Below are 24650 nucleotides of genomic sequence, written 5' to 3' on the forward strand. Positions count from 1 at the left end.
AGGTGCCAGAAGAAGCATGTTCAATGGAGCATCCATCGTTTCAAGCTATTTCTCGTTGGCTCTCACCATGATGACACTGCAAAAAGAGGGACTGTTTGAACATGTATTGCTTCGTCTTTTTATCTTTCTCTCTTTATTCGAATACCATGCTAGCAACGATTCCCATTGCCGCGATGACGACTTGTAACTTTTTTATCATCTCACTTGATCATGCTCCATTTTATCTCTTCCACTAGCTCAGCATCTTACATCCTCTCCACGGGGCTCAAACCAAGCACCCTCATTCCATTATTTAACACCTGCCTGGCCGCGACATAAAGCGCCAACCGAGCTACCATGACACTCTTCTCTGATCCGACGACTTGCAGATGATCGTAGCTGCTTGACAAAGCATGCGCCATCTTGAACAGGTATGTCAGCACCGTCGTCGGCTCCTGCGTCTTCAGCGTATTGGAGAACGTGTCCGGCCACGAAGCCAACTGCCTAACCAACTCGATGGCATGGGGTTCCCTGAGGAGGGAGAGATCAGCCGAGGTGAGATCGAATTGTTCTAAGCTGGGGTCGGCCGTGACGGCTTTCCGGTAGATGGAGCAGAGACGCGCGTGTGCGTACTGAAGGTAAGGGCCTGTGTCGCCTTCAAACGACGTCATGCGGTCCATGTCGAAGGTGTAGTTGTTAATGCGCTTGCCCTTCATGTCCTGGACCATGACAGCAGAGATTCCTAGGGTATCAGCCGTCTTTTCAGGATCCTGGACTTGTTCGTATTTCGACTGGTTGCTCTTCATGACTTCGTGCATCTTGTCACCGACGTCGCGGAGAATGTCGTCAAGGAACTTGGCGGTGCCCTTTCGGGTGCTCATTCCTTGGACCCATTAGCACGTTTAACAGATCGCTGACGAAAAAGGACTAGTTACCGAGGACCATGCCAAAGTTGATGTGCTGGCACTTGTCCGAAATATCTTTCCTGCCCATGAGTTCCTCGATCTTGAAGAGCTGAGCTAGGTGCAAGTCCTGTTGTGAGGCGACGACGTAGATCATTCGACTGTAAAACAATATTAGCTTCTCTTCTTGGTCTGGCACACGCGAGCAGAACGTACTCAAAGTGATACTTGTCAACACGCTCAATCGCGGCGCCGATATCCCTAGTCAGGTATAGCGAAGTGCCGTCCTTCTTCTTGACAACTGCCTTGCCGAGCTTCTTCGAGTGCGATGTGAGGTCTACGATGACGGCGCCTTCTGAGTCCTCGCATACTTTCTTCTCCCACATGATCTTGGCGGCGAGGTCCATGCTCTCGTCCTTGACTTGCGACTCTCCGCTGTAGTCGTCGTACCGAATGTTCAGTCGACCATACGTCTGCTTATACTTCTCGATGGAAAGGTCCTAATTCAATTAGCATTCGAAGACCGAGTACATTGAACGGTCGGCCGTGCTCACCCTGAAGCGCTTCCAGAGACCGATTGCCTTGGGCTCGCCATCCACCATGCCCTTGAAGTACTTCCTAGCTTGCTCATCGATTCCCTCAACCCCAATCTTCTTGATCTTCGCCTCCTCCTCGGAAGCATCCTTGCCCTCCTCTTGCAACTTGGCGACCTCGGCCTTGAGCGCTTTGACTTGCTCTGCCTCGTCATGCTGAATGCTGCTGACCTTGACATAGATATCGTAAAGATGCCCAATGGGGTTCTTGACTAGCTCTTCTTCGTTGCCGAACAGGTCGAAGCCAATTGCAAGCACACCATATTGCTTTCCCCAATCTCCAAGGTAGTTCATGCGCACGACGTCCCATCCTGCGCCCTCGTACAGGTTTGCAAGGAAGCCGCCAATGATTGTACTTCGGAGATGACCAGCGTGAAAGGGTTTTGCAATGTTGGGTGAACTGAACTCGACGATCATCTTCTTCGCGCCGGACGAGGGATCTAGCGGGTTCTTGAGGCCGAGATTCTTGTTGAAGCCGTAACTCGGCCCAGACTTGAGCACCATGGGCAAGACGATTGATGTGAGCGTTTCGGGCTTGAAGAAGAAGCCGATGGAAGTGTTGGTAACCACAGGCTTCTTCACGAGGGGTGACTCGGGGAACTGGTCAGCTAGTTCCTGGGCGAAAGCCTTCATGTCCTTCTTCTTGAGTCGGAGCGCGGGCACCGCCAGCTGCAAGTCGCCGTGCTCTGGTTTCGCGGTCCATGCCAGTGTTGGGTATATTACGTGCTTATCTACGCCCGACACTTGAGACAATAGCTCTGTGATATGGCTCCTGTAGATGTCGAATGGGTTCAGCGCGGGATATGTATTCGGTTGTTGCGGGACCTTGTCGAGGCCGAGGGTCACGAGCGTGTTTGTGAGGTCCTCCATGCTGATAGCTGAGCGCGCCGAGGCGTCGAGGTTCGCGTAGTATCGGCGTACGTAGTGGGTACCTAGAGCTTTGCGACCGTTATGCCCGCGTGCAAGGCGTTGACTGTGTAGCAATGGCAGTGGCAGTGGGTGCGGGTTCGGGTGTAGGAGTAGTCGCGAGCGTGCGCGGATGGAGGTATTGGGGGGGAGCTGTTTGCTGACTGTTGCGCAGGTAGTAGGCCTTTGAGTCAGAGAACGGTAATGAGTCGCCAGCGGCCTCAACGAACAGGGAGAAGAAGAATTGAAAAGTCTGGCGCGACAGTGAGTAAGGCTTTGCTGCATACCCGTGTGGGGTCAAGTTGCGAAATGCGTCAAATAGAGGGGGGATGCAAGCAAACACGCTAGTACTGAAATTTTGGAGGGGCACTTGACGCGCCAAGGATGAGGCTGAGGCTGAGATTCTATACCATCTTCTGCTAGGTTTCTACAACTACTCACCTACACAAATTACATGCTTTCTTTTGCTCATTACCATGACCATGACAAGCCGTACGGGAACTCGTCAGAGGTGTCACAGCGTTAGGAAGAAGCTCGTATGAGTGCGCCTCCTCTTTGGAAAAGCAAACTCCAGATTCTGCTATACACATAATGTACAGGGGCATCACATGCACGTGCTGCGGTTGCTGCTGCACGTCGCCGCGGCATGTATACACTGCATGTCTGCACTGCAGGTAAGACGGGTATTACACAAGTGGAAGTTGAGTCAGTTATGCCTCGTTTTTCTTGTATGACTCGGGTCCTGGTCACACAAGAGGACTCGAGTAGCAACGGCAGCATGTAGATTTGCATGTCTTCTTTCCACAACACTCTCTGTCCACTCCTTTCATCTCCATACAATCCTCTAAGCCAACTTGTCACGAGTTCCATTTACTGTCACCTCATCACCGACCATCTTAAATCCATCTCTAGTGCCCAGGAAGTAGTCCAGTATACCGTAATGTCCACGAATGAGTTGTCCATCGGTACCAAATGTATTGCTGTAAACGAAAAAGACGTCAAGCCAATGAGAAAGTAGAGCATGTTGTGAATTGTTTGGTTCTCTGAATGCAACTGCCTGGTATGACCGCAACTAGCGGACTATGATTCACTTTGAGAAGCCTTCATCACTTTCGTTATTTGATGTGTAGAAGAGTTTGAGAGAACTCTCTTTGTCTTCTCTAGCTGAGAAGGTAGGAAGGAACTCTTGGATGAAGTTGAAATGCAAGACTACCCTTTGAGAAGCGACATTTGCAGTCAGCAATAAGACTATGACACACTTGTCAAACCTACCAGCCAATTCCGCACTACACGAGTCTATCAAAGATCGACGCGTCGGTATTCCATAAACAACTATGACCGCATCGTGGACTAATTCCAAGGCCCCGACGTATAGCACGTTGCACGCAGTGAGACCGTCATGTCCGTGTGACTATCCAGCACTCTGGGCTATACGAGTGGTTCACCAAGGTACAAACCTACGTACTACAGTAAGCTAGGCAGACTTGTACATCCAGACGTACTCTACCGGTGGCTAGGATTCCCTCTCGAGTACGCCTTACAGCCGACATTGCGTGGCCAGACCCAAGGACAGCAGTTGGGAGCGCGCTCTAGGTTGATTGTACCTAGATCATGTGAATGAAAGAGCATTGGGTCTAACCTCCTGGACTCGACAGGCTATGCTTTGGTTAGGTGGTGCATAGCCAGAAAGCTTCTGAAAGCGCCAGGCCCGATGTTGGCGCATTCTGGCAGAACGGATATGCAGTGGCCCTGTAACGGCGACGTTTCGTTACCAGAAGATTTGCGCATCATGCATAAAGCGCCGATTAAACATACCAGGTGGATTGAGGAGAAATGTAAAGGCTGGGCGGCGTTGACCGTCAGCATGTTCTAGACTTATTGAATTGCTGAGATTAGAAGGGCTGTATTGTGGGCGTAAAAGAGGCGGCGTGTGTCACTTGCGGTGAGTTTTATTGTGATGCGACTGTTGAAACCCGGTTGGGGCGTGCGTGCCTCACTTCCAACTCCTAGGAAAACGAATTTGTGGATTAATTCTCGCTGACCTGGATCGGCAAGGATTCCCCCTACCTATCCAATCCCGTTGGTGGAAGATGACAATATTGCAGATTGTGTTTTCCTTGTCAGATGTTGCTTTTGCTTGTGGCTGACGCACACGAGTCAAAAACCACCGACGATTTGCATAACACAAATATCATCAGGAGGCCCACACGTCTTTCCACACTTGTCTTCCAAACGTACCCGTAAGCACCCGGACCCTTGAAGGAACTGAATCGTACCTGTATGAACAGTGGTTCGTGCAACGTGGTACCACCCAGCAATTTCCGCACCCCTCGACGTTTTAAGACACCTTCGCATGGGGTTACCGAGGATGCGTATGGTGTGACGATGAGGCGCTCCCAGCGCCGTGGGTAAAAGAGAGCTGAGTGCATCAATGCGGAAGTGACGCAGGTCAAGTCGATCAGTCATGTGCCTTGATTTGAAACAGTCGACCTGAAGAAGGCAGCGGAAATGTAATTGTCGGCGGTGATAGATAACAAGTTGCTTGAAGCGATTGACAGCTGGTAAAGCCCAGTGGATTTGATCGCGCATTGCCTCGATTCAGATACGACATCTGCAAGTTGCTCAACTTGGAAAGTCGGCTGTGTAGTCGTCAGCCATACGAATGCGATCGAGCAGATCATCCAAAGCGTGGGGTGCGGGAAACGCATTTCACTAGATGCCTTTGGTCGTGAGCGCATCATGTGCGGCAGATGGCGCATCATTCCATTAGGTCAATCAATGAATGGCTAGTGTGAATCTAGAACGTGGAGAAGGTGAGCGCAAGCGCAAAGAGCTGCAAGTGTCTAGAAGGAGAGGGCATAAGTGGGACACGGATGTACCTCGGCGAGGTTTCGTCTGTCCCTGTCAAAACATAACCAGGGCCCTGTCCATGGCGTGTCGTGGTGGGTATGGTGGTCACTGTGACCCAGTCATCGGTACTCGGCTGTTGGATCCGCTTCCGCAAAAGCATAGTCGCACCTTTACCGATACGAGATCTCGCATCGCCAGAAGAGATCGAGTGCGTAGGGGGATCCATGCTTGCGCTTCTCCGACGCCTAGTCCAGTCAACAGATCCAGCAGCTAAAGCGGGAGGCGCAGGAAGAATATGAATCCGCGGGCGCAGATGCTTTCATCTTTCGGACCATATGCTTCAAATGGCTTTGAGACCTTTTATTGGACACGACGGCTTGGCTTGGATTTGGGACAGGATCGACTCAAGTAACATGTTTTTAATAGAACAGTTGTACAGGTGACAGCTACTCGAATTATGGACACGCGGCAGGCGGACATGGAGAAGTCGACGAGAGGCGCATTTTCAATATCAAGGCGGAGCCGAGCCAGTGCAGCAGGTAAGAACGTTGGGAGAGTCAGAGTGGCAAAGGGTTACGGTAGCGGTAACGGTGTCCACATGGGCCTGTTGTTAAGGCCGGCAGTTGCTTGTCGTCGAGATGAGTTTTTGCTTTGTGTGAGCCGTGCAGTGCAGTGCAAAGTAGGCGTCGGTCAAGCTAGGGTCGGCTCGTCGTGTAGCGGCGGGTTGCAGTAGATCAGCTCGCGGACAAGGTCGGTCGAGGTAGGGGGCCGCCAGCAATGAGAGATGAGAAGCAAACAGCCTGATGAGCCCTTTGCGGCGAAATATACGGGCGAAGGTGATGAGGTTGACGGGGGGTAGTGACGGCTGCCCACAGCGCATAGACGAGGCGTGCCTAAGAGATGGCCTGCTGTGCCTCTGATGTGAGTAGACTAGGGGGTCCAGCGACCAATGGGAAGGCAGCCACCGACAGCCTCATGCGTGGTACAGCATCCTTTCCGGGGAGACGGCAGCTCGCAGGTTGGATTGGTGGTGGTGACCATGACGATGGATGGATCTGTAGTGGTGCATCTGATCGGCAATCGTGCAGGCGTGTACTGTAGCTGCACCATGATCGGACGCCAAATGGATGGGAGGGTTGGCCATGGTCGAGGGGGGGCGGCTATCCTTTGGCGGCAGCGCTAGACGGGGGCTCCTCAGCACCTAGCCACCTAGACAGTAACCGTGAACAGGGACAGCCAGGTCGGAGGCGGTCCCTCTGATTCACCTGGGCTGCTGAAAGGGAGCAACGCACGCGGGACCGCTGTCAGAAAGAGGAAGATACTATCGAGGCCAATAGCGGGAGGCGGCACGCCGTGGGAAAGCACCTGCAACCCCCTCCAGGACAGGCAAAGCCCTGGAGAGCCCTCTGGAGGCCTGCCACCGAGTCGACGGCATTGTATAAGACGGCCCTACTGACCGTCTCGACAATGGCCCATTCGACTGCATCAAGTAGAGACTGCCGTACCTACAGCCCCCAACGGTTCACAGCATTTCCGAGGCCGCAACGTCAGGCTCAAGTCGAGTCGAGTAGCGTGCATAGGGTAGGGTAGGGTAGCATCCTGTGCAAGAAGAGGTACGTCGGGCGAGCTCGGTCGCCTCTGTGTCGTCGTCGTCAATGCCAGGCCAGCGGGCGGGCGGAGAGATGACAGGCAGAGGGGACGGTGGGAGCGGGAGGGCAAAGCATGGCTAATATACCGATGGTAGTGTAGGACCTCCTTCACCTCTGACCAAGTCGGCGCCGTCAAGAGGCCCCGAAGAAACGCCAAACGCCTTGCCCCGGCCAATATCATCACTGCAGTCGGGAGCCAGTACAGCCGTCCGTCCCATCGGTCCTATCCCCTCCCATTCCATCCCATCCCAAGCACTGCGCCGCAGTCAATCCGCTGCCCCGAGCCTCACCCACTACGACGACACCGACAACGACGACAAGTGGCGAGCACTAAAAAGAAAAACACCTGTCGTTGCAACCCAACGCAGGCGGGTGTGACAAGTCCAAGAGGTAAGCAAGAGTTCCAATTTCGCTTCGTCTTCACCATCCCTGTCACCCACATGGCCTGCCGGGTTGCTTGGACGCGATCAACCTGCAACACCACCTTCCATTTCTTCCATGGCCACCTTCTCTGCATTCTCTCGCATGTCTCCTCTGGGGTGCATGCACACCCCTCTGTCCTTTTAGCCTAAACGCCAGCATAAACGCCGCCAGCAATGGCCCCAGATGCTATGCTCGCGCGGTTCAGTGGGGTCTCTGTCAGGGGCCGCCTGGGGAAGCTACTTCTTGACCTCACCTCAACCTATACCTCTCGCAATATGGCTTACTATCATGCTCTTGCTCTATACACTCTCCGTGTATGAGATTAAAGGGCCTGAGAGTTGGGCTCAACCGCGCCAAAGGAGCCTTTCTCGTCGTTGTCTTGCACGGCATGAGCATACGAGCCATGAGGAGAGCTTTGATGAGAGATCTGACTCGTGGCTTGACTTGATTTCCTATATCTTTGTAGCCAACATCGTCTGCCATGGCATCAGTAGCCCTAGTTTTTCCAGCATTTTTTTCCTTGGTCCATTTGCTCTTTTTCCGCCTAAAACTCCTGTTCTTGACCCAACGGCATAACAGCAACGCTGGCAATTGCCCGAGGCACGTATCCCATGAAACTCTACTAAAGACTACCAGATCCATCCTTCTGCAGATGCGAAGGGGCCCACGACGAGGACGAGGTAGAAACCCAAATCCCGACCGGAGGAGTGCGTCGACCAGGAGAAACAGATCAAACCCACCACCAGCTTCACGGAACCGATCTGCATCGCGCCACACCACCTTGCAGAACAGCCGCAGCCTCGCGTCACCCAGACGATCTGCCCGGATCGCAGAGTTACTCAACGGAGAAACAGACCACCAGCTAGCCGACGCCACATCCTCAATGGCTGACGTTGCAAGACCCAGGGCGCTAGGAAGTAGGTCCGTTCGATCAAGGCATCACTCTGGAAACACCCGCACATCAGGACGGTCAAGATCGGGCCGCCATTCCCTATCCCCAGAGGACATTCGCTACGCCATGGACATTGTAGTCCAACCACCCCGAACCGCCCGTGTCGGCCAAACGATGCCCGGCTCCATCATCGTGCGCTTACGAACCACCAACGCAGATCCCGACGACGCTGTTGCTGACTCGACCAATCTAGTCGCCGTTGCCACGCTGGTTCCTGGTCCCAATTCCACCGCTCCGACAGACCCTTCGGTTCTCAATGCCCTCCTCGCAGGCCGACAGTTCGACTCGATCCACCCGTTTGCCGACGACGAAGCAGATGGTTCCATTGCGTCCATGGACATGGCTGACCCGTACGGCGTCGGCTACATGCGCTTTCCCGAGCTCGTCATTCGCCAGGCCGGCACCTATCGAATACGAATCACCCTGCTTCGCATCCGTCACTCTGCCTCGGATCCGCCCGTGGCCTCTGCAGGAAACGGATCCGCCGTGCACATTGTGGACAGCAACCCAATCGTGGTCCATGGAAGCGGACCCTCTACCAACATGGCAGCATACAATGGTAAGTACATGGTGGCCACCTATTGAGTAATTTTGCGGTTTCCTGATTACTCTGCGCTTTCTCTATAGGGGACTACGATGTTGATGATGGCGGATGGCTAGAAGTGCTGCGCTCCATCCAGCATAGACGCAGGCCGCGGTGATGCTGCTGCTGCTGCTGCTGTTGCCACGTTTGTTTCGGATTTTTTGTTCTTTTTCTTTTAAATTACCTTATTTTGGGTGGCAAACTTTTGTACGATGAGTGTTTTATACTTTGGAGGAACATGTACGCCCATGAGGGAAGGCGATGTTGATAAACATGTCGCACGCGAGATTTCTTTGTACACCCTGGGCAGCGGCGAAATGGGGGTTAGAACACGGTTGCACAAATGAGGCTGCATGGATCTGCGTCTCCGGCGCAAGGGATACAAGGGGTTTCTCACTTTTTTTTTTCGGGTTTCGCACATGCCTATTGTTAGCTCAGCATCTGGTATCGCATGTAACAAGGTACTGGGAGCATTGAGAGATTACACCATCCCCTTTTGGGCATATCGCCCACACATGACTACGTGCCCATGTGTAACCTACCAAAGATTTGCGTACAACGATGGTATGGACACGTGATTTGAGCACGTAGGTATAGCGATAACGTGAGATGATGGACGAATACAATTCAAGATATGCTTAGATTTGTAAATGATCACTATGCTTCCCCTTCAAATCTGCCAACACCCATCACCTCCAACCTCTCAGTCGCCCAGTTTCCCTTCTCCACCAAAATTCTAGTTACCAAAGGTAATATCCGAGTTAGGCTGTCCAATACCAATCGTGTCGCCGCCACTGCCGGAACCAGAGCCGCTTCCAGGTGTGCACTTCCTCCACGCAACATGGAGCTGCTGTGTGAAAGCAACAGTCGCATCGTCGTTGGACAGCTCGCCCGCCGCAGTGGCTGACTTGCTCGTAAGCGAGATGCGGTTGTTGATGTTGAGGATACCTGTGGTGCCGCAGGGCGACCAGATGGTAGCTGTCGTCTCGACCGAGTCTTGCTTGGTGTAGACTTGCCCATTGACAAGAGCGCCGCCGCCATTAGCTGTCATGCGGGTGGTGGACTGGTGGAAACTGGTTAGTCGACAATTCTTCTCCATGCTGATGCGTTGATAATGCGAATGGCTTACCGTCTTGCCAGCATCCTGGGAGAAATAGTAGGTCGTAATGAAGCTACCAGTGACGCCCGCATCTAGGCGAGCCCAGCCGTGGTAGGTAGCGTCGACGACAGCGTACTGGAAGCCACCGGGGTACTTGAGGTTCAAGTGGAGCTGGCAGTTCTTGCTGCGATCGGCGGGAACCGTGCCGGGTCCAATGTATGTCTGGAAAGCATCGAAGCCATAAGTGATCACCTATCGATTTGTGAGTGAAGGTTCTCACCGTGCCTGCTCTAAAGCCTTTGGGAAGAATCCAATGATAGGGGGTGATCATATGGAGCTATGCCCACGTTTGAGAGAACGCGATGAAGAGCAAGCTGGGTCATACTTACAGTCTTGTCGGGCGAGGTGCTAGTGGAGACTGTGCCTTGAGGGCAGCCGTTTCCCGAGTAGGAGGTGTCGACGATTGTGATTTGACCTGGATCGGGCGCGGCGCCGCTTTGGGGAAGAGGGTTCGCAGCAGCGAGGACCGGGAGGAGGAAGGTGGCGAACTTGGAGTGCATATTGAGTGTCTGTGAGATGAAAGATTCTCGGTGGCTTTTTGGCTAGACGGCGAAGTGTTGGAAGTGAAGGCTGGTGGTCTGTGATGATCAACTGCTGAGGGATTTAAGATCGTCTTTATAGTTCATGTTGAAGTTCCAAGACTAGGGTACTCTGCAATATACGGTTGCAGGCCTTCCTGCCTCAGAGTGTCTGGCCACTTCATCTCTCATTCTTCCTCTGACAGTATAACGATACGAAGCATCGTGACATCGATATAGCTAGAACGCTGTTATTATTAGCTCACTTTCACGCTCTCCGGTATTAAGACCACGATCTCTTAGAACTCGACCAGGTTCTTTGCGGGCTCATTGCATAAGGCCGAGTCAGTTCATATCGAGTCACCTGATTTCACTAGGAACAGGAGCTCTGATGAATGCAAAATACGAGATCGTGACCAAGAGGAAATTAAGATCTGAGAATCTAGCATGGTACGTGGTCAGTGCCCATCGTTTCATTACGAGCTCCGCGGCAGCGTCTAATCTTCGGTGATGGCGCACCCAAAGGCCGAGAATTGCGGAGCAAAGCCTTATAGTGCGTATACGAAAAGCTTCGATCGAAGTTTGATTAAGCGTTCCCCGCAAAGAGACTCGGGACCTGCATGGTGGTGCTCCGCCGCCGTCTGGAAGTGCCAAAAATAGGTTCGACATGGGCGTTGTCATATGCAGGCAAGTGAGGCCATCCTGGTATTCAAATCGACCGAAAGGGATACTGTAACCAGGGCTTCCTGTAAGAAAGTGATGTACCGTTCCGATAGCCGGGGAAATTCTGCTTACAGAACAAGGTCTCGACCCAGTTTGCTGTAATCTATTCGTCAATATGGGCGCTCGGCAAACGGGTCGCTTAATTGGGTAATATGCGATCTGGAAATGCAACCTCACCGCTTCCGATCAATCAGCGATGCTCAGCAGGGATCGTCCGGTACACAAGCCACGGGGTGGTCTTGCCTTGCATGTTCGAGAAGACATGTATGTATATAAAGTGAAAAGAGCTCCACTCACCGCGTTTCTTGTCCAATTTCATCCCATATGAACGTACATTAATCGATCCGCTATTGCTCGGATTTGCCTCAAACCTCGGCTCCTCGCGCGCCTCGCCTCCGGATAATTCAGTATACGAAGTCACAGTGTTCATAGTGATTGTCGAGCCGCTCAATCGATAAGCAGTCTTGTATCAAACCTCGTAAATCATTACTTGCCGACGATCCTTTGCTTCCTGCGAAGGCATTTGTGTGGTCTAGGCCGTAGGATTTGCCTCCGAGGCTGACTGCGGCTCCCACAGTCGAACACGGTTGAGAATGTCGCGATTTTCGCGGGGCTATTTGTGCATAGATGTTAGAGTGTCCTTTACAACAAGGCTGGAGGTATCTAGCTCGGGAGGTCGCAATTTCTAGACAGAGATTCGGGCAATATTGGTAGGAGCAGATGACATGGAAGCTTTTTCAATTGGCGTGGACTCTTTCTCACCAACAGAGGCTCGACCTCATGAGCTCTGTGAGGCCTCCGAAGGACTATTAGCCAGAAGCACTCGGCGAGGTCTGACGCGAATTATGCTACCCGGTGGCCAGTCGGTCGGTTGCCACTCTCGGTTGTGAATCTAGAGATGCGGGTTGCATGTCGTGAAACTCGCGTAAATAAATAACGCCTATCTTTAGAACATAGATGAGCTGAACGTAGCGTGTATGAGAAAACGTGCTCACCAGAAAGTGCCCAGTGATTCGTCTGTCAACGTTTCGTTGATGTCGCGGGAGTAATTTTGACTAGGTCCTTGTCGTGTGAAGAATTTGAATGAGAAATGATGTTCCAACCAACGTAGTCTCAAGTGCTCGCTGTACAGGCCTCTGAGATCGAATAGCTGTTTCGACATCTATCTAAGACTCGTAATCGGAGTTGGAACATCGGATTTTAAGAAACTCGTATGAGGTGATAAGCGATGGACGATGAATGCTTCTCGTAGCTGTGGGATGTTCGCATCGAGTCGTTGAATAATCAGCGGAACTTAAAAGCGGAAATGCTCTTGAGGCCGTCTTTGCACGCTCTAGAAGCCCGTCAGGCCTCTGTCCCGCTGTGTAAAATGCAACGCAGCTGCAGCGAAGGCTCGATCGTTTCTCGTGGCGTCTGATCTGCGTAGGGTTTCCAATGGCGCGTTATCACCCGCGATGGGGCCGGAAAGCCTTTTTGATAAACATCTGAGCTTGGACATGGGCCTTCATTCAGGTTGTAGGTGTGGGGTGAGGAAGGGAGCTATCGTGCAGTTTAGGAAAGAGGGTATTTTGTTGACGTCATGAACTTGAGGACAGACCCAAAAGGTAGGCAGGATATAATCATGGGCGACAAAAAAAAGTGACATGTATGTGCTTTGATGAGAGTCACAACAAGTGGGGATTGTGATGGTCAAAGTGGGTCAAGGACTTCAAGAGTGGGTTTACGCTACTGGGACGGGTGATCAATGCAGGGATATGGTGTCTTCACTGGTATACATTCTTATTTTTACTCCATTTCGACCTTCGGGCTCAGCATGGCTCTCGTAATGTACGATATTGTCAGAATTCAATTCCTCTCTACATATTTTAGGAGCAGTGATGACGCGTCCAATAGGACATGGTGTTTATCTCGTATTTTGGCGTGACTTTCGCTTCATTGGCTAAACTGCAGAATTTCTGAAACTCAGCGTGCGTTCTGCATGATACTGTCATACTCGTCGTCATTGATGGAATTTAAGTTCTTATATAGGAAGGAGACTGTGGACTTGGGAGGCTGTGCCCCACAGCGCGTAACCGGCTGAGCACGCGACTAGCATACGGGAAACCGATTGTTGTTGGATACAACGGGATGGGTTCACACGGTTCCAGAGCAAAGAACAGCGTGAGACGCATTGATGCCAACGAGGCATCGTCTATCTAGAGGCTATATGCTACGTGACGAGCTTCATAGTGACGCTGAATCAGACTATAGGGGGGTGGATCGTGGGGTAAACCCTTGCACTCTCGAGTGCGGGGAAGGGGCCATCGGCAAAACACAAGGCGAGGAAGGGGCGCGGCCTATAGGTACCGCCCTATGTACGTACCACCCTCTCTCTCTGTGAACCGTGGCAGCTTTGGTGCTCTCTCACACTGCGTCAAACTTTCCAGCTACTTAGCTGTGTCTTGTGTGGAACAAATCGCCAGCAGATGCGGGTGCCTGCCTTCTCCCTTTGCTCGCCCTTCTCCGAGACAGCCCCAACATGAGCTCGTCCGCTTCAAACTGTCTCGCCGGCTACCGGGCGCTTGCCTTTCGACCGCCGCGGGGCAGCCACGGCAGCTTGAGGCTGTACGCTTCTGCACTTGCTCGGCGGCCAGCACCCCTGATACATGAGTACCACTCGAAGCATACTCCCCATCAGCAACAACCAGTTGCAGGCCCTCGGAGCCTGACCCGCCCACGCCCGTTGTACCTGCAGCCGCTCCCAAAGGTCCAGACTACAGCGGTTGCGCGTTACGCATCCCATGCCTCGGAACCGCACGATGAAGAGATCCCTACCTCACCGCCCTTTGTACGTCACGTCTACGTAGCATGGCATTGCATCCAAGACCCTATACTGACTTGGTATCTGAACCCATAGAGCGCTGGGCCTTACTCGAATCTAACCGTTGGTGTGCCCAAGGAGAGCTACCCCGGGGAACGCCGCGTAGCCATTACTCCTCAAAATGTCAAGCTCCTGCTAAAGAAAGGCTTCTCACGCATCTTGATTGAACGTGGAGCTGGCGTGGAAGCTCAATTCACAGATGAGGCGTACGAGCAGGCTGGTGCCGAGACCGTCGATCGCAGGAGTGTCTTCTCGGAGAGCGACATCGTGCTCAAGGTTCGAGCACTCAGCATCGATGGAGAAGATAGTGAAGTAGATGCCATCCGCGAGGGTGCCACAGTGATTTCCTTTCTTTATCCGGTACAGAACAAACCAGTCATAGATCGAATTGCGTCGCGCAAGGCCACTTCATTTGCCATGGACATGGTTCCGCGCATTTCTCGTGCCCAGGTCTTCGATGCATTGAGGTACGCTGATGTCAACCCCGAATTATTCCTGGGCTAACACAAAGCAAGTTCAATGGCCAATATTGCGGGTTATAAGGCTGTTTTGGAAGCTTCGAATACCTTTGGTCGTTTTCTCACTGGGCAAGTCACTGCTGCTGGAAAGGTACTTCATGCCTATGTGTTGGAGAAGAGTTCAGTCTGACGAAAGAACAGATCCCGCCATGCAAAGTCCTCGTGATTGGAGCTGGTGTAGCAGGCTTAAGTGCGATTGCAACAGTAAGAGTACCTTTCCATCCATGTCAGAGCCGTAATTGAAATGCAGTATAGGCTCGCCGCATGGGCGCCATTGTTCGCGGATTTGATACTCGCTCTGCAGCACGCGAGCAAGTGCAGTCCCTCGGTGCCGAGTTCATCGAGGTTGAAATCAACGAGGATGGATCCGGCGCTGGTGGCTATGCCAAAGTCATGTCTAAGGAGTTCATCAAGGCGGAGATGAAGCTGTTCTATGATCAATGCCGGGAAGTCGACATCGTCATCACTACAGCACTGATTCCTGGCAAGCCGGCTCCCAAACTTATCACCAAAGCCATGCTCGGTGCCATGAGACCTGGCTCGGTCGTGGTTGATCTTGCAGCTGAGGCTGGTGGTAATTGCGAAGCTACTGTTCCTGGCAAGCTGACCAAGTTTGATGGCGTATCTATCATTGGTAAATTAGCCTTAGCTCCCATGTTACTCGTACATGCTGACGATATCTAAAGGTTACACTGACCTTCCGTCGCGTTTGCCGACGCAGTCATCAACACTTTACTCTAACAACGTCACAAAATTCCTGCTCTCACTGGTACCCAAGGACAAAAGGGAGAAGTATTACGATGTCGATCTTACGGACGAAGTTACCCGTGGTGCTATTGTCACATACGATGGCCAAATCCTTCCTACGGCTCCTCGGCCTGCTCCTCCTCCCGTGCAAGCCAAACCATCGCCTTCGCCTGCCGATCAAGTCGCCAATATCGTTGCACTTACTCCGTGGCAGAGTCAGTCTCGACAGATTGCTGGCGTTACTGCCGGTATGACCACAGCACTGGCACTCGGAAAGTTCACTGGTCCGTTGTTCATGTCCAATGCATTCACCTTTGCTTTAGCCAGTTTGATCGGCTACCGAGTCGTCTGGGGTGTTGCACCTGCTCTTCATTCACCACTCATGAGTGTTACCAATGCCATTTCCGGTATGGTCGGAATTGGAGGCTTGTTTGTCATGGGCGGAAGCTATCTCCCCGAGACCATTCCCCAAACTCTTGGTGGTCTATCCGTATTGCTTGCCTTCGTCAATGTCTCTGGAGGCTTCGTCATTTCCAAGCGAATGCTCGATATGTTCAGGCGTCCAACAGATCCAAAAGAGTATCCGTGGCTATACGCAATTCCAGCGGCTCTGTTTGGTGGGGGATATATTGCTGCAGCTTCAACTGGTATGGCTGGCCTTGTACAAGCGGGCTACCTCGTTAGTAGTGTACTCTGTGTGACTTCGCTCTCCGGACTCGCTTCCCAAACGACAGCCCGCCGCGGCAATTTCCTCGGTATCCTCGGTGTCTTCAGCGGCATCCTTGCTTCCTTGGCTGCGGTCGGGTTTGCGCCAGACGTCCTGACACAGTTTGCTGGCTTGGCCACTGTAGGAACGGTGGCGGGTTTGATAATTGGAAGGCGAATCACGCCAACCTCGCTACCCCAGACGGTTGCCGCGCTGCACTCTGTTGTCGGTCTCGCAGCAGTCTTGACTAGCATTGGCAGCGTGCTGGCTCACAGCGGCGATATTTCGACTCTCCACATGGTTTCTGCGTATCTCGGTGTCCTCATCGGTGGAGTAACATTCACCGGAAGTATCGTCGCTTTCCTCAAGTTAGCAGCGAAGATGTCCTCGAAGCCGATAGCACTACCTGGACGGCACCTTATCAACGGCACGCTCCTTGGTGCTAATGTAGCTACTATGGGCGCTTTTCTGGCATACGCACCTGGTGCACCCCTAATTGGCGCAGCATGCTTAGTAGGCAACGCTACATTGAGTTTCATAAAGGGTTATACGACAACAGCAGCCATTGGTGGAGCTGACATGCCAGTTGTCATAACCGTCTTGAACGCCTACTCTGGCTTTGCACTAGTGGCTGAGGGATTTATGCTGGACAATTCACTGCTGACTACAGTGGGTGCTCTGATTGGAGTATCAGGTTCCATCCTGTCATACATCATGTGTGTGGCTATGAATAGATCTCTCACCAACGTGCTGTTCGGCGGAATAGCACAGACGCCACAAGCTCAAACGAAAATCGAAGGAGAAGTGACGAAAACTTCCGCTGACGAGACGGCTGAAGCCCTGGTAAACGCCGAGAACGTTATCATTGTGAGTGTCTCGTACCAACACCACAGTAGGGTGTGCCAACTAACAAGAACAGGTCGTCGGGTACGGCATGGCTGTCGCAAAAGCCCAATACGCCATCTCCGACTTTGTCAACGCCCTTCGCGCCAAAGGCATCAACGTCCGCTTTGCCATCCATCCCGTGGCCGGTCGCATGCCAGGCCAATGCAACGTTCTCCTTGCCGAAGCTAGCGTCCCATACGACATTGTCTTGGAGATGGACGAAATAAACGATGACTTCCCCGAAACGGACGTGACATTGGTTATTGGAGCTAACGACACTGTCAACCCGATTGCAATGGAGCCTGGCAGTGCGATTGCAGGCATGCCAGTGCTGCATGCGTGGAAGAGCAAGCATGTTATCATCATGAAGAGAGGCATGGCGAGTGGATATGCCGATGTACCGAACCCAATGTTCTACATGGAGAATACGAAGATGCTGTTTGGGGATGCTAATGATAGCTGTAACGGTGAGTGCTCTCGTGCCGAATGTTGAGGTATAACGCGTACTGACGATTGAACAGCTATTAAACGAGCACTCGAGGAGAAGATCAAGGGTTTGTGAGTGGACACGGGAACCTTCGCTTTCTACGCGACAGATTCCATCTGCCATTTTCTTTCATTGGCTAAGTGGGAGTGCGTTAAAGGGTGCTTTTGCATATGCACGTGACTAAGTTGTTTATATAGAGTGGCATAGCGACATGATCTTTCCTGAAATGAAAGATTCAATCAGATTGATAATTGCAAGAACTTGATCGTAATGGTGTTGCTTCCTACCTGAGGCACACTTCGTTTTTGTGGGGAAGATGTTTCCTACCCCTGTCAAGCCATACACGCAACGGCCAACAAGGGTGGGTACCCCTCCCATGTCCGATGACGTACATCGTTGTAGCACATGGAAGCTTGAAAGCTCACCATTGACGTATAACAAACTGAGTATATACTAGAGAGTCCTACTGAAGCCAGCCATCGCAAACCACCACACTACACCACAAAATTTCATCAAATTCCTACTCACTTTTCCATCAACATCATCACCACCATCGTAAGCCACCACCCATATATCAAGCAAGCAAACAACCCGACTAACAAGAACACAACCAGCAAAAGAACGTCAACCAAACGCAACAACCAAACATGTCTCTCCCCCTCCTCTTCACCCTCCCGCCCTCGAACCGCCACGAATTCATCCTCATCGACACATCCTCCAAGCCCACGCTCAAATCCCTCAATAAGCAAATCACAGCGACCATCACGTCGTCGCCCAACACGGCAGAGTTCATGGGCAAGTTCAAGGCCGCCGACGCGCCAAAGGAGACGATTCAAGAGTTCAAGATTCACTGGGATACAAAGACAAGGGATGGCAAAATCTACCCCGAGTACACGGTGCTCACGGACGATAATCTCCCGGCAATATTGGAGTTGTTGAAGCTCAACCCTATTATGGGTGTGTTGGAGATTAAGGTTGGGAAATCGGAGTAGGAGTAGGATTATTAATATCACAGCAATCAATCAGAATAGGAAGGAAAAACCTTGGGTGATCATGTAATACATAGCAGATGTCAAGGAATGTGGCGTTTGGAATAATATCATGATTGAGCCTTTCCGTTACTATCCCTTTCCCAGCTTCGAAACAGTGCAATACTTTACAGTAGCGCCGTGCAGTGCATCGGCGTAGAACAACCATCTAGGTTGTCGAAGAAGCGACGCCATGATATATCCGAAAGACTCCAAGGCGATGGTACCGCTGTATCGATACAGTGTAACAATGAATCTGCAGCGCAGTTATGTGAAAACGAAAAGGAAAGAAGTGGAGGGTATCCGTCGCGATAAACAAATCCACATGTGTGAAATGAAACGGTCTCGCGCCGTATAACGCCCGTACATAAAGATGTTGCGAAAGATACTGTGCTCGAAGAGCAGATGTAGCGAGTCAATGTGCTGTCGTCGAAATCCAAAGCAGAAGTCCAACGCAAAAAGAGCGAAACACAAGGAACAAGCCATTCACTTCTCCGTCGGCTCAGAGATCATCTGCTGCCAGTGTACGAGATCCCGGCTTAGGTAGTCCATCATCTGTGTTGTGCTGAGATGCTTGAACTTGGCTATATCCGTGCCTTCTTCCTTTGCCCCTTCCTGGCTTGGCTCTCCGTTCGTTGTGGCCGTAGCGGGCTGGACAGCTGGAGCTGGGGAAGGGTGTTTCTCGCCTGCCATCTCAACTTGTCGCTGGGCTATGTAACTCTGCATAGCTCCTGCAGGCCGCCGGATGTCGTTCCAAGAAAGCTTCTGCAAACGCCATGTTTTCGGCTTTGCCGGCTTGTGCCCAGCTGTGCCGTCACTGCTGTCATGTCCATTGCTTGCGCCGTTCGTAGCACTCGCTTGCGGCGAGTGCCCAGTATCGTTCTGCGGTGATGTGCCATTAGTTGCAGGTACCGTATCTCGCGAGTACTGATTTCGACCTAGGCGACCGCGGGACTTTTGTGGTGGACGGCCGCCTCTCCGCGGGGCGGGAGCCGGCTTGAAGTCTGTGATAGGTGTGTCTGGTGGTGCAGATTCGGAGGCTGCAGGAGGCATGGCGGGCTCTTCGGCGGGCGTGGGCTCAGGCTCAGGCTCGATACCCGCAAGTTCTTCGATCGTTAGCTGTAGGCTCTCAAGATGACTGTTCGCTCCCATACCGTCTGCTTTTCTCCGTTCTGCGCGCCCCTTTCGCCTGTTTGAAGCTTCGGTACGTTCTTGCTCTCGCTCTTTCTCGCGTAGTTCCTTCTCACGCTGACTTCGTGCTGCGGCACCGCGCGGCTTCTGTTTTGGTGCAGAGGCTTTTGTGCTATCGTCTTCAGATTCAAGGACGGGCGAATTGCTAGGAGACCGCGAGCTTGTGCGCTGTCGTTTGACTTCAGGTTTGGTTCTAGCACAAAGTTTGTCAGCTCCAGTGTAGCAGTGAGCATGCATAGCAGAACTCACTCTTCGCTATCGTCACGACTCCGCTTCTTACGATTGCCGCTCTCCGAGGGAGGAGCGCCATCATGCTTGCTCTCCTCCAGCACCTTCTTCAGCACTTCGTCTTCGTCGTAGGCTGCTCGACTGTTCATCGTTGACCGACGCTTGCCAAATGAATCGACACTAGCTCTCGCTTCGCGATCTTTATCTCTACTAGAGTGTCTCTCTGTGTCTTTCGAAACAGACGATTTGCGGTGCTTGCCATGCTGTTGCTCGTAGATGGGGAGGTAGCGAGAATACCGTTGACTGATGAACCAGCAAGGTTAGATTTGATTTGCGCTCAAAGATTGCTCGTCGAGAGAGAGGAACTTGTGTGGGGGATGAGGGAAGGAATGAGAAGACTACGCACCCCTTGGGACTCTTCATGACCTTGTGGAGATCTTTTCTGCACTCCTCGCAGAAGTACTCTTCGGTGCTGGCAGGCTCGTCCATGATTCCGACGCATCCGCCGTGCTGCCAGACTTTACAGATATCGCATTGAATGAACAGACCACCTAGGTCATCACCTTGAACGTCAGGATCTGTCAGAGCAGAACCAGACTTGCCAACATCCGATGGCGGACCCGGGTAGTCTTGGAAGCCGCACACGCATCGTGTGACCTCGTCTTCCTCGGCCATATCATCGTCCAGCTCGTCGTCGAGCTTGGCGGATTCGTCTTCGTCGTTGTCTTGTTCGCGCGTTCGACGTCGGGTGAGGGGTGGCTCGGCTTGCGAACCGCGAGGTAGCTCTTCGGGCTCTTCTGAGGAGAGCGAGTGTGGGGTTAACGACTTGTGCGGTGGCGACTGATTCTGATTCACCCTCGGCGCACGATCTGCGCGGGCTGATGAGACGGAAGACGAGGAGCCGCTGTGGACTGTCGCGACACTGGGTGGGGGCTGGGTGGTGCGAGCCCGCGACGAGCGACGCGGAGACATTGTATCCGCGCGGGCTGTCGCTGTCCTTGGGGATCGTAGCTAAGCAGCACTTGGAGAAGAGTGCGACTTGTGGAGTGAGTGAAGTGAGTGTAGTGGTGTGCGCTCGGCAGGTCGTCCGGTCGAGCGTGGTAAGAAGGGTGGGAAGGAGCGAGTAGAGTTGGCAGCGGGTCGGCAGAGAGCTACTAGAGCGCAATTCAATGCCCGAGCTATCGTCCAAGGGCGATGAATGCGTTTAGACGGGTGTGGTTGCTCTCTTTCGAAGCGCAGTGGTGACGCCGCAGCAGTGCGGAGAAAGCGGGCGAAGGCTCGTGGAGCTTCAAAGGGCGCAGATGGGATGGATTGGCGACTGGAAAAGAAGACCGGGGCACGAAGAAAGCATAGTATGGGCTCGAGTGGACGTGTAAGGCGATGTAGTGGGACAATGCTGTCGGGGTGGACGAGCCAGAGGCCTGAGGGAGTAAAATCGAGTCCCGCAACCACACGCGAAGGGCCCAATTGGGTCAACCGGCCATCCGTAGCAGGCATCACGTGATGGTGCTGCCCCAAGGCGCAGGGGCCGCAAAGATTGGCGAACTCGGAGCCATAGGGGCTCGGAGGGCTGCGGGAAGCGTGGCGGGAAACAAAGAGGAGGAGAACATGTCGCCCGTGTGTTTTCTTGGAGAGTATAGCGAGATGGAGAGAGGGTTCGGGGCACAAAGAGCTGGCAGGTTTCGATGGTGACGAGGAAGCTGCGATCGAAAGCCGGGCAGGCGGGCGGCGCTTAGCCCGCTCCTCCTTTTCGCGAGAGGGGAGAGGGGCTCCAGTGCGCGCGCATCATGAGTGGCCCATGCCATGCATTCACTGCCGCCTCCCTTGGTTCAAACATTCATCTGGTGCATTACCACCGCGACAGAACTTGCAACAAGTATCCAGAGACATTTAGTGCTGTTGTTACTTTCTACGAGCTGGGATTGCAGTCTTTATCGGATTCGTGGAATCATCTCAGATGACTGACCCCGATTTGCTTGCCCATCTATCCCGTTCAACCACACGTCCTTCGCCAGACCCAGGTGTGTTTGATGTTTCGTTTAAAACACCCTCCAACCGTGCGGCAGATGTGCGGCAGATCGAGCGCACTCGTCTACTTCTCCCAGAGTTTCTCCAACTTCCTTGGCCGTCGTGGTCTGTACCTCAGGCTCAGCCCAGGTAATCGCCCCTCTCGATAGCTCGTACAGAACTTCGTGAAGTAGTCAAACCATGGCTGTACGAGTCTTCCTGTGTAATGTAGACGGCGCCCTACTTCAACTTCCTGCGCACCTAGGCGTACACCCAATCGCTGTTCTTGTCAATAAGCTCGTGGGTATGACCAGCATCTTTTGGTAGCCGTCTGGGATACCTCAGTAACCAAAAGGATCTTTGAACCGATAGACTAACTCTGGCTTCTACGAGGCATAGTCTAGAAGAGGGTCGAGTCTTCAGCGTCGCTAAAGTGTGTTGCAGATCGCATTCCATCTTGAATATCGCGCCCTGCAACCAACGAGGATGCAAGTCACCTGCCCTCATGCTGACCACCTTCGAGAACTCGATGCTGTTGCTACCCCACAGTGTTTTTCAAGCTAGCGGCATGCCGGCTGTTCTCATTCCATGTCGGTATTAAACACTATCGATAGGCGGCAAAACCTGGGTCATTCGTCGCCAAGAACAATCAATGCATCCTTCGCCATTGGCCATCGCAACATACTTCATCTGGGAATGTGAGTGCCGCATACACCATGACGGAAGCTACGTGACATTTTCCCTTTTGTGTATCCATCTGTCCATGTGCCATGAATCGTTCGACATCTGGAAGCTTGAGGACATGTATGTATATACGACGATGGGTTTCGAGTGAAACTGGCCTGGTTTGCCTTCCACTCATTGCTTCGTCGTGTTGAAGTATACATTATCCAAACTGTTCAAACAACAAGAGCCTCTTGCAATTCGCACTTGGTGCTCAATCCCCGACATGTTTGTTACACCAGTCTTCATTGCCAGGAACGTGTAAGCGATTGAGCTCTCCAATCTGATTGCTACCCCACTCATAATGCTCAGTCTCGATCCCTCAATCTATGCCTCCAAGCGCGCTAGCTTCGGCCGCACCGAAACCTCACGACTTTCAACAGCATCCTCAGACGCCTCTATTGATCTCCACCGAAGAACATCTTCAACTTGCTCCAACCACTCCACGTCAACCACTGCATCATCCGTTGCGTCCACAAGCCCCAAACAACGACCGCAACATCGTAAGACGTTCTCTGGAAGCTCACTCTATTCGCCTCGACGATTTCAGAAGAAGCTCCAGAATGCACAGGTACAAGTACAGGTAAATGAGCCTCAGCAGCATCAAGAACCTGTGCCAACACCTGAGCCTGTTGTGACTACCTCGCCTACACGTATATCCGATTGGCAGTGTTCAGATCTGGTGGTGCGCTGTAAAAACGATGTATATCATGTTGACCGTGTCATCATGTGCTACCACTCGCGTTGGTTTGCAAAAGTGTGTGCGGTTGTCATTTCCCCTGTATGTGTTTCCAGCATAGCGCAACAGACACCTTTTCTCACTGACGGACATCAGAAATCATCGAAGAGTGTCATCGACCTCGGCGCAGATGACCCGGACGCTGTCGCGGCAATGATGCAGTATTGCTACCAGCTGGATTACACGGACCGTTTGTCTGGCTCCGACATTGCTGTGCCCGAAGACGTTACTCTGCGCTCTCACGTCGACGTCTTCATGCTCGCTGAGCGTTACGGTATCTCTGGGCTAAAGCAAGTTGCACTCCAAAAGTTCGAAGACCTTGCTGCTATGGTGTTGATGTTTGATGGCAATGAAGAACAACTTTTGCAGGCAATACGTGCCATGTACGCCCCAGCACGTAGATCTAATGCAGATGACCTCAAGCACGTGGCTATCAAGCTATGCGCTGATCATGTCGAATCTTTTATCCATGGAACTGAAAAGACAATGGCAATGGTCTTCGAGTCAATGGACGAGCTGCCAGAGTTTAGAGCAGACCTATTTGAGGAGATGGCAGGGCGCTGGAAGTGAAAGAGTAGGCTACTGCCATCAGCAGGCGGCGGTGACAGCCGGAGAGCTCTGCTACGCAGATTCTTTTGGCTTCAAAAGTATCGTCTCAATGACTTCTATCGTTAAATTTCATTTGTACATTTCCTTCTCGTCATTCAATATGTGATCAGAACCTGGAGCGTATCAATTGCAGCGCTACGATCACGAGGAGGACCCTCGACTGCGACAGGACATCGTCTTCACCATCGATCCATGGTCTTGATTTCCCGGCCCGCCGGCGCGTCTGTTGACGTGTCGCAGTCACCGACGCGCTCATGTCGCGTTCCTACACGCATTCACCTCGCGATCGAGGTGTATAGTAGAGCCCGCAAAGCTCCCACCAAGTGACCGACTCTTCTTTACCTTATCCACCGCAGCTACTTCATCAAACTGTCCTCCAGCCACATATAATATGATGGACCGTCAAGACCGGAAGCGTGCCTTCAGCAAGGCGTTTCAACCCGATTCACACAACTTCGGTGACGTGGTGCTCCAGGCAGCTAGAAGCGTGGCAGCCTCGCCTATTGCTTCAACACCGTCGAGCTTCTGCAAGCCTTCGACCTCTTTCCGGTCAAATAAAGAAAACGAGACACCTAATCTTCAGGGTAGAGGCACCACTCTCGTCGCTCCTGGAGCTCCTCAGGCAGGACACTATCAACAGCAAGGTCTTACTCCGCTCGTCAATCCGAAGCGCGAGGACTATCCG

The 24650-nt window shown here is 52.5% G+C and overlaps 9 protein-coding genes across 9 annotated transcripts; 5 read left to right on the forward strand and 4 right to left on the reverse strand.

Annotated features, from left to right (window-relative positions):
- Positions 1–245: 245 nt before the first annotated feature.
- Positions 246–2344, reverse strand: K460DRAFT_403911 (arginyl-tRNA synthetase; the record flags this gene model as incomplete). Its single annotated transcript, XM_040936674.1, has 4 exons — positions 246–862; positions 915–1042; positions 1098–1381; positions 1436–2344. 4 exons carry the CDS (start codon positions 2342–2344, stop codon positions 246–248), a joined length of 1938 nt encoding a protein of 645 aa, XP_040791191.1.
- Positions 2345–5162: 2818 nt separating this feature from the next.
- K460DRAFT_393672 (uncharacterized protein) lies at positions 5163–5991 on the forward strand (the record flags this gene model as incomplete). The annotated part of the gene is made up of 2 exons (XM_040935944.1): positions 5163–5438; positions 5670–5991. The coding sequence occupies 2 exons, from the start codon at positions 5163–5165 to the stop codon at positions 5961–5963; spliced, it is 570 nt and encodes a 189-aa protein (XP_040791192.1). The 3' UTR covers positions 5964–5991.
- Positions 5992–7549: 1558 nt separating this feature from the next.
- K460DRAFT_279324 (uncharacterized protein) lies at positions 7550–8955 on the forward strand (the record flags this gene model as incomplete). The annotated part of the gene is made up of 3 exons (XM_040928321.1): positions 7550–7675; positions 8165–8813; positions 8882–8955. Coding segments are annotated over 3 exons (849 nt in total), but the record flags the coding sequence as incomplete, so codon positions are not given.
- Positions 8956–9566: 611 nt separating this feature from the next.
- Positions 9567–10496, reverse strand: K460DRAFT_384707 (uncharacterized protein; the record flags this gene model as incomplete). The annotated part of the gene is made up of 3 exons (XM_040935510.1): positions 9567–9900; positions 9967–10188; positions 10326–10496. The coding sequence occupies 3 exons, from the start codon at positions 10494–10496 to the stop codon at positions 9574–9576; spliced, it is 720 nt and encodes a 239-aa protein (XP_040791194.1). The 3' UTR covers positions 9567–9573.
- Positions 10497–10685: 189 nt separating this feature from the next.
- Positions 10686–11923, reverse strand: K460DRAFT_78681 (uncharacterized protein). Its single transcript, XM_040938682.1, has 2 exons — positions 11535–11923; positions 10686–11416 (listed from the first exon to the last, which is right to left on the reverse strand). Exons 1-2 carry the CDS (start codon positions 11665–11667, stop codon positions 10875–10877), a joined length of 675 nt encoding a protein of 224 aa, XP_040791195.1. The 5' UTR covers positions 11668–11923; the 3' UTR covers positions 10686–10874.
- A 1567-nt stretch (positions 11924–13490) lies between these two features.
- On the forward strand, positions 13491–17698 carry K460DRAFT_334964 (PNTB-domain-containing protein). The gene is made up of 8 exons (XM_040930929.1): positions 13491–14064; positions 14134–14564; positions 14613–14706; positions 14757–14819; positions 14871–15249; positions 15302–16935; positions 16988–17420; positions 17475–17698. The coding sequence occupies exons 1-8, from the start codon at positions 13756–13758 to the stop codon at positions 17513–17515; spliced, it is 3384 nt and encodes a 1127-aa protein (XP_040791196.1). The 5' UTR covers positions 13491–13755; the 3' UTR covers positions 17516–17698.
- A 222-nt stretch (positions 17699–17920) lies between these two features.
- On the forward strand, positions 17921–18693 carry K460DRAFT_78744 (uncharacterized protein). The gene is made up of 2 exons (XM_040938683.1): positions 17921–17995; positions 18061–18693. The coding sequence occupies exon 2, from the start codon at positions 18088–18090 to the stop codon at positions 18430–18432; it is 345 nt and encodes a 114-aa protein (XP_040791197.1). The 5' UTR covers positions 17921–17995; positions 18061–18087; the 3' UTR covers positions 18433–18693.
- A 261-nt stretch (positions 18694–18954) lies between these two features.
- K460DRAFT_279538 (uncharacterized protein) lies at positions 18955–20859 on the reverse strand (the record flags this gene model as incomplete). The annotated part of the gene is made up of 4 exons (XM_040928336.1): positions 18955–19574; positions 19623–19852; positions 19909–20190; positions 20294–20859. The coding sequence occupies 4 exons, from the start codon at positions 20857–20859 to the stop codon at positions 18955–18957; spliced, it is 1698 nt and encodes a 565-aa protein (XP_040791198.1).
- A 2485-nt stretch (positions 20860–23344) lies between these two features.
- K460DRAFT_275684 (uncharacterized protein) lies at positions 23345–23926 on the forward strand (the record flags this gene model as incomplete). Its single annotated transcript, XM_040928061.1, has 1 exon — positions 23345–23926. One exon carries the CDS (start codon positions 23345–23347, stop codon positions 23924–23926), a length of 582 nt encoding a protein of 193 aa, XP_040791199.1.
- Positions 23927–24650: the final 724 nt, after the last annotated feature.

This window comes from Cucurbitaria berberidis, assembly GCF_010015615.1.
Source record: "Cucurbitaria berberidis CBS 394.84 unplaced genomic scaffold K460scaffold_2, whole genome shotgun sequence".
In the NCBI taxonomy this organism is placed as follows: Eukaryota; Fungi; Ascomycota; class Dothideomycetes; order Pleosporales; family Cucurbitariaceae; genus Cucurbitaria; species Cucurbitaria berberidis.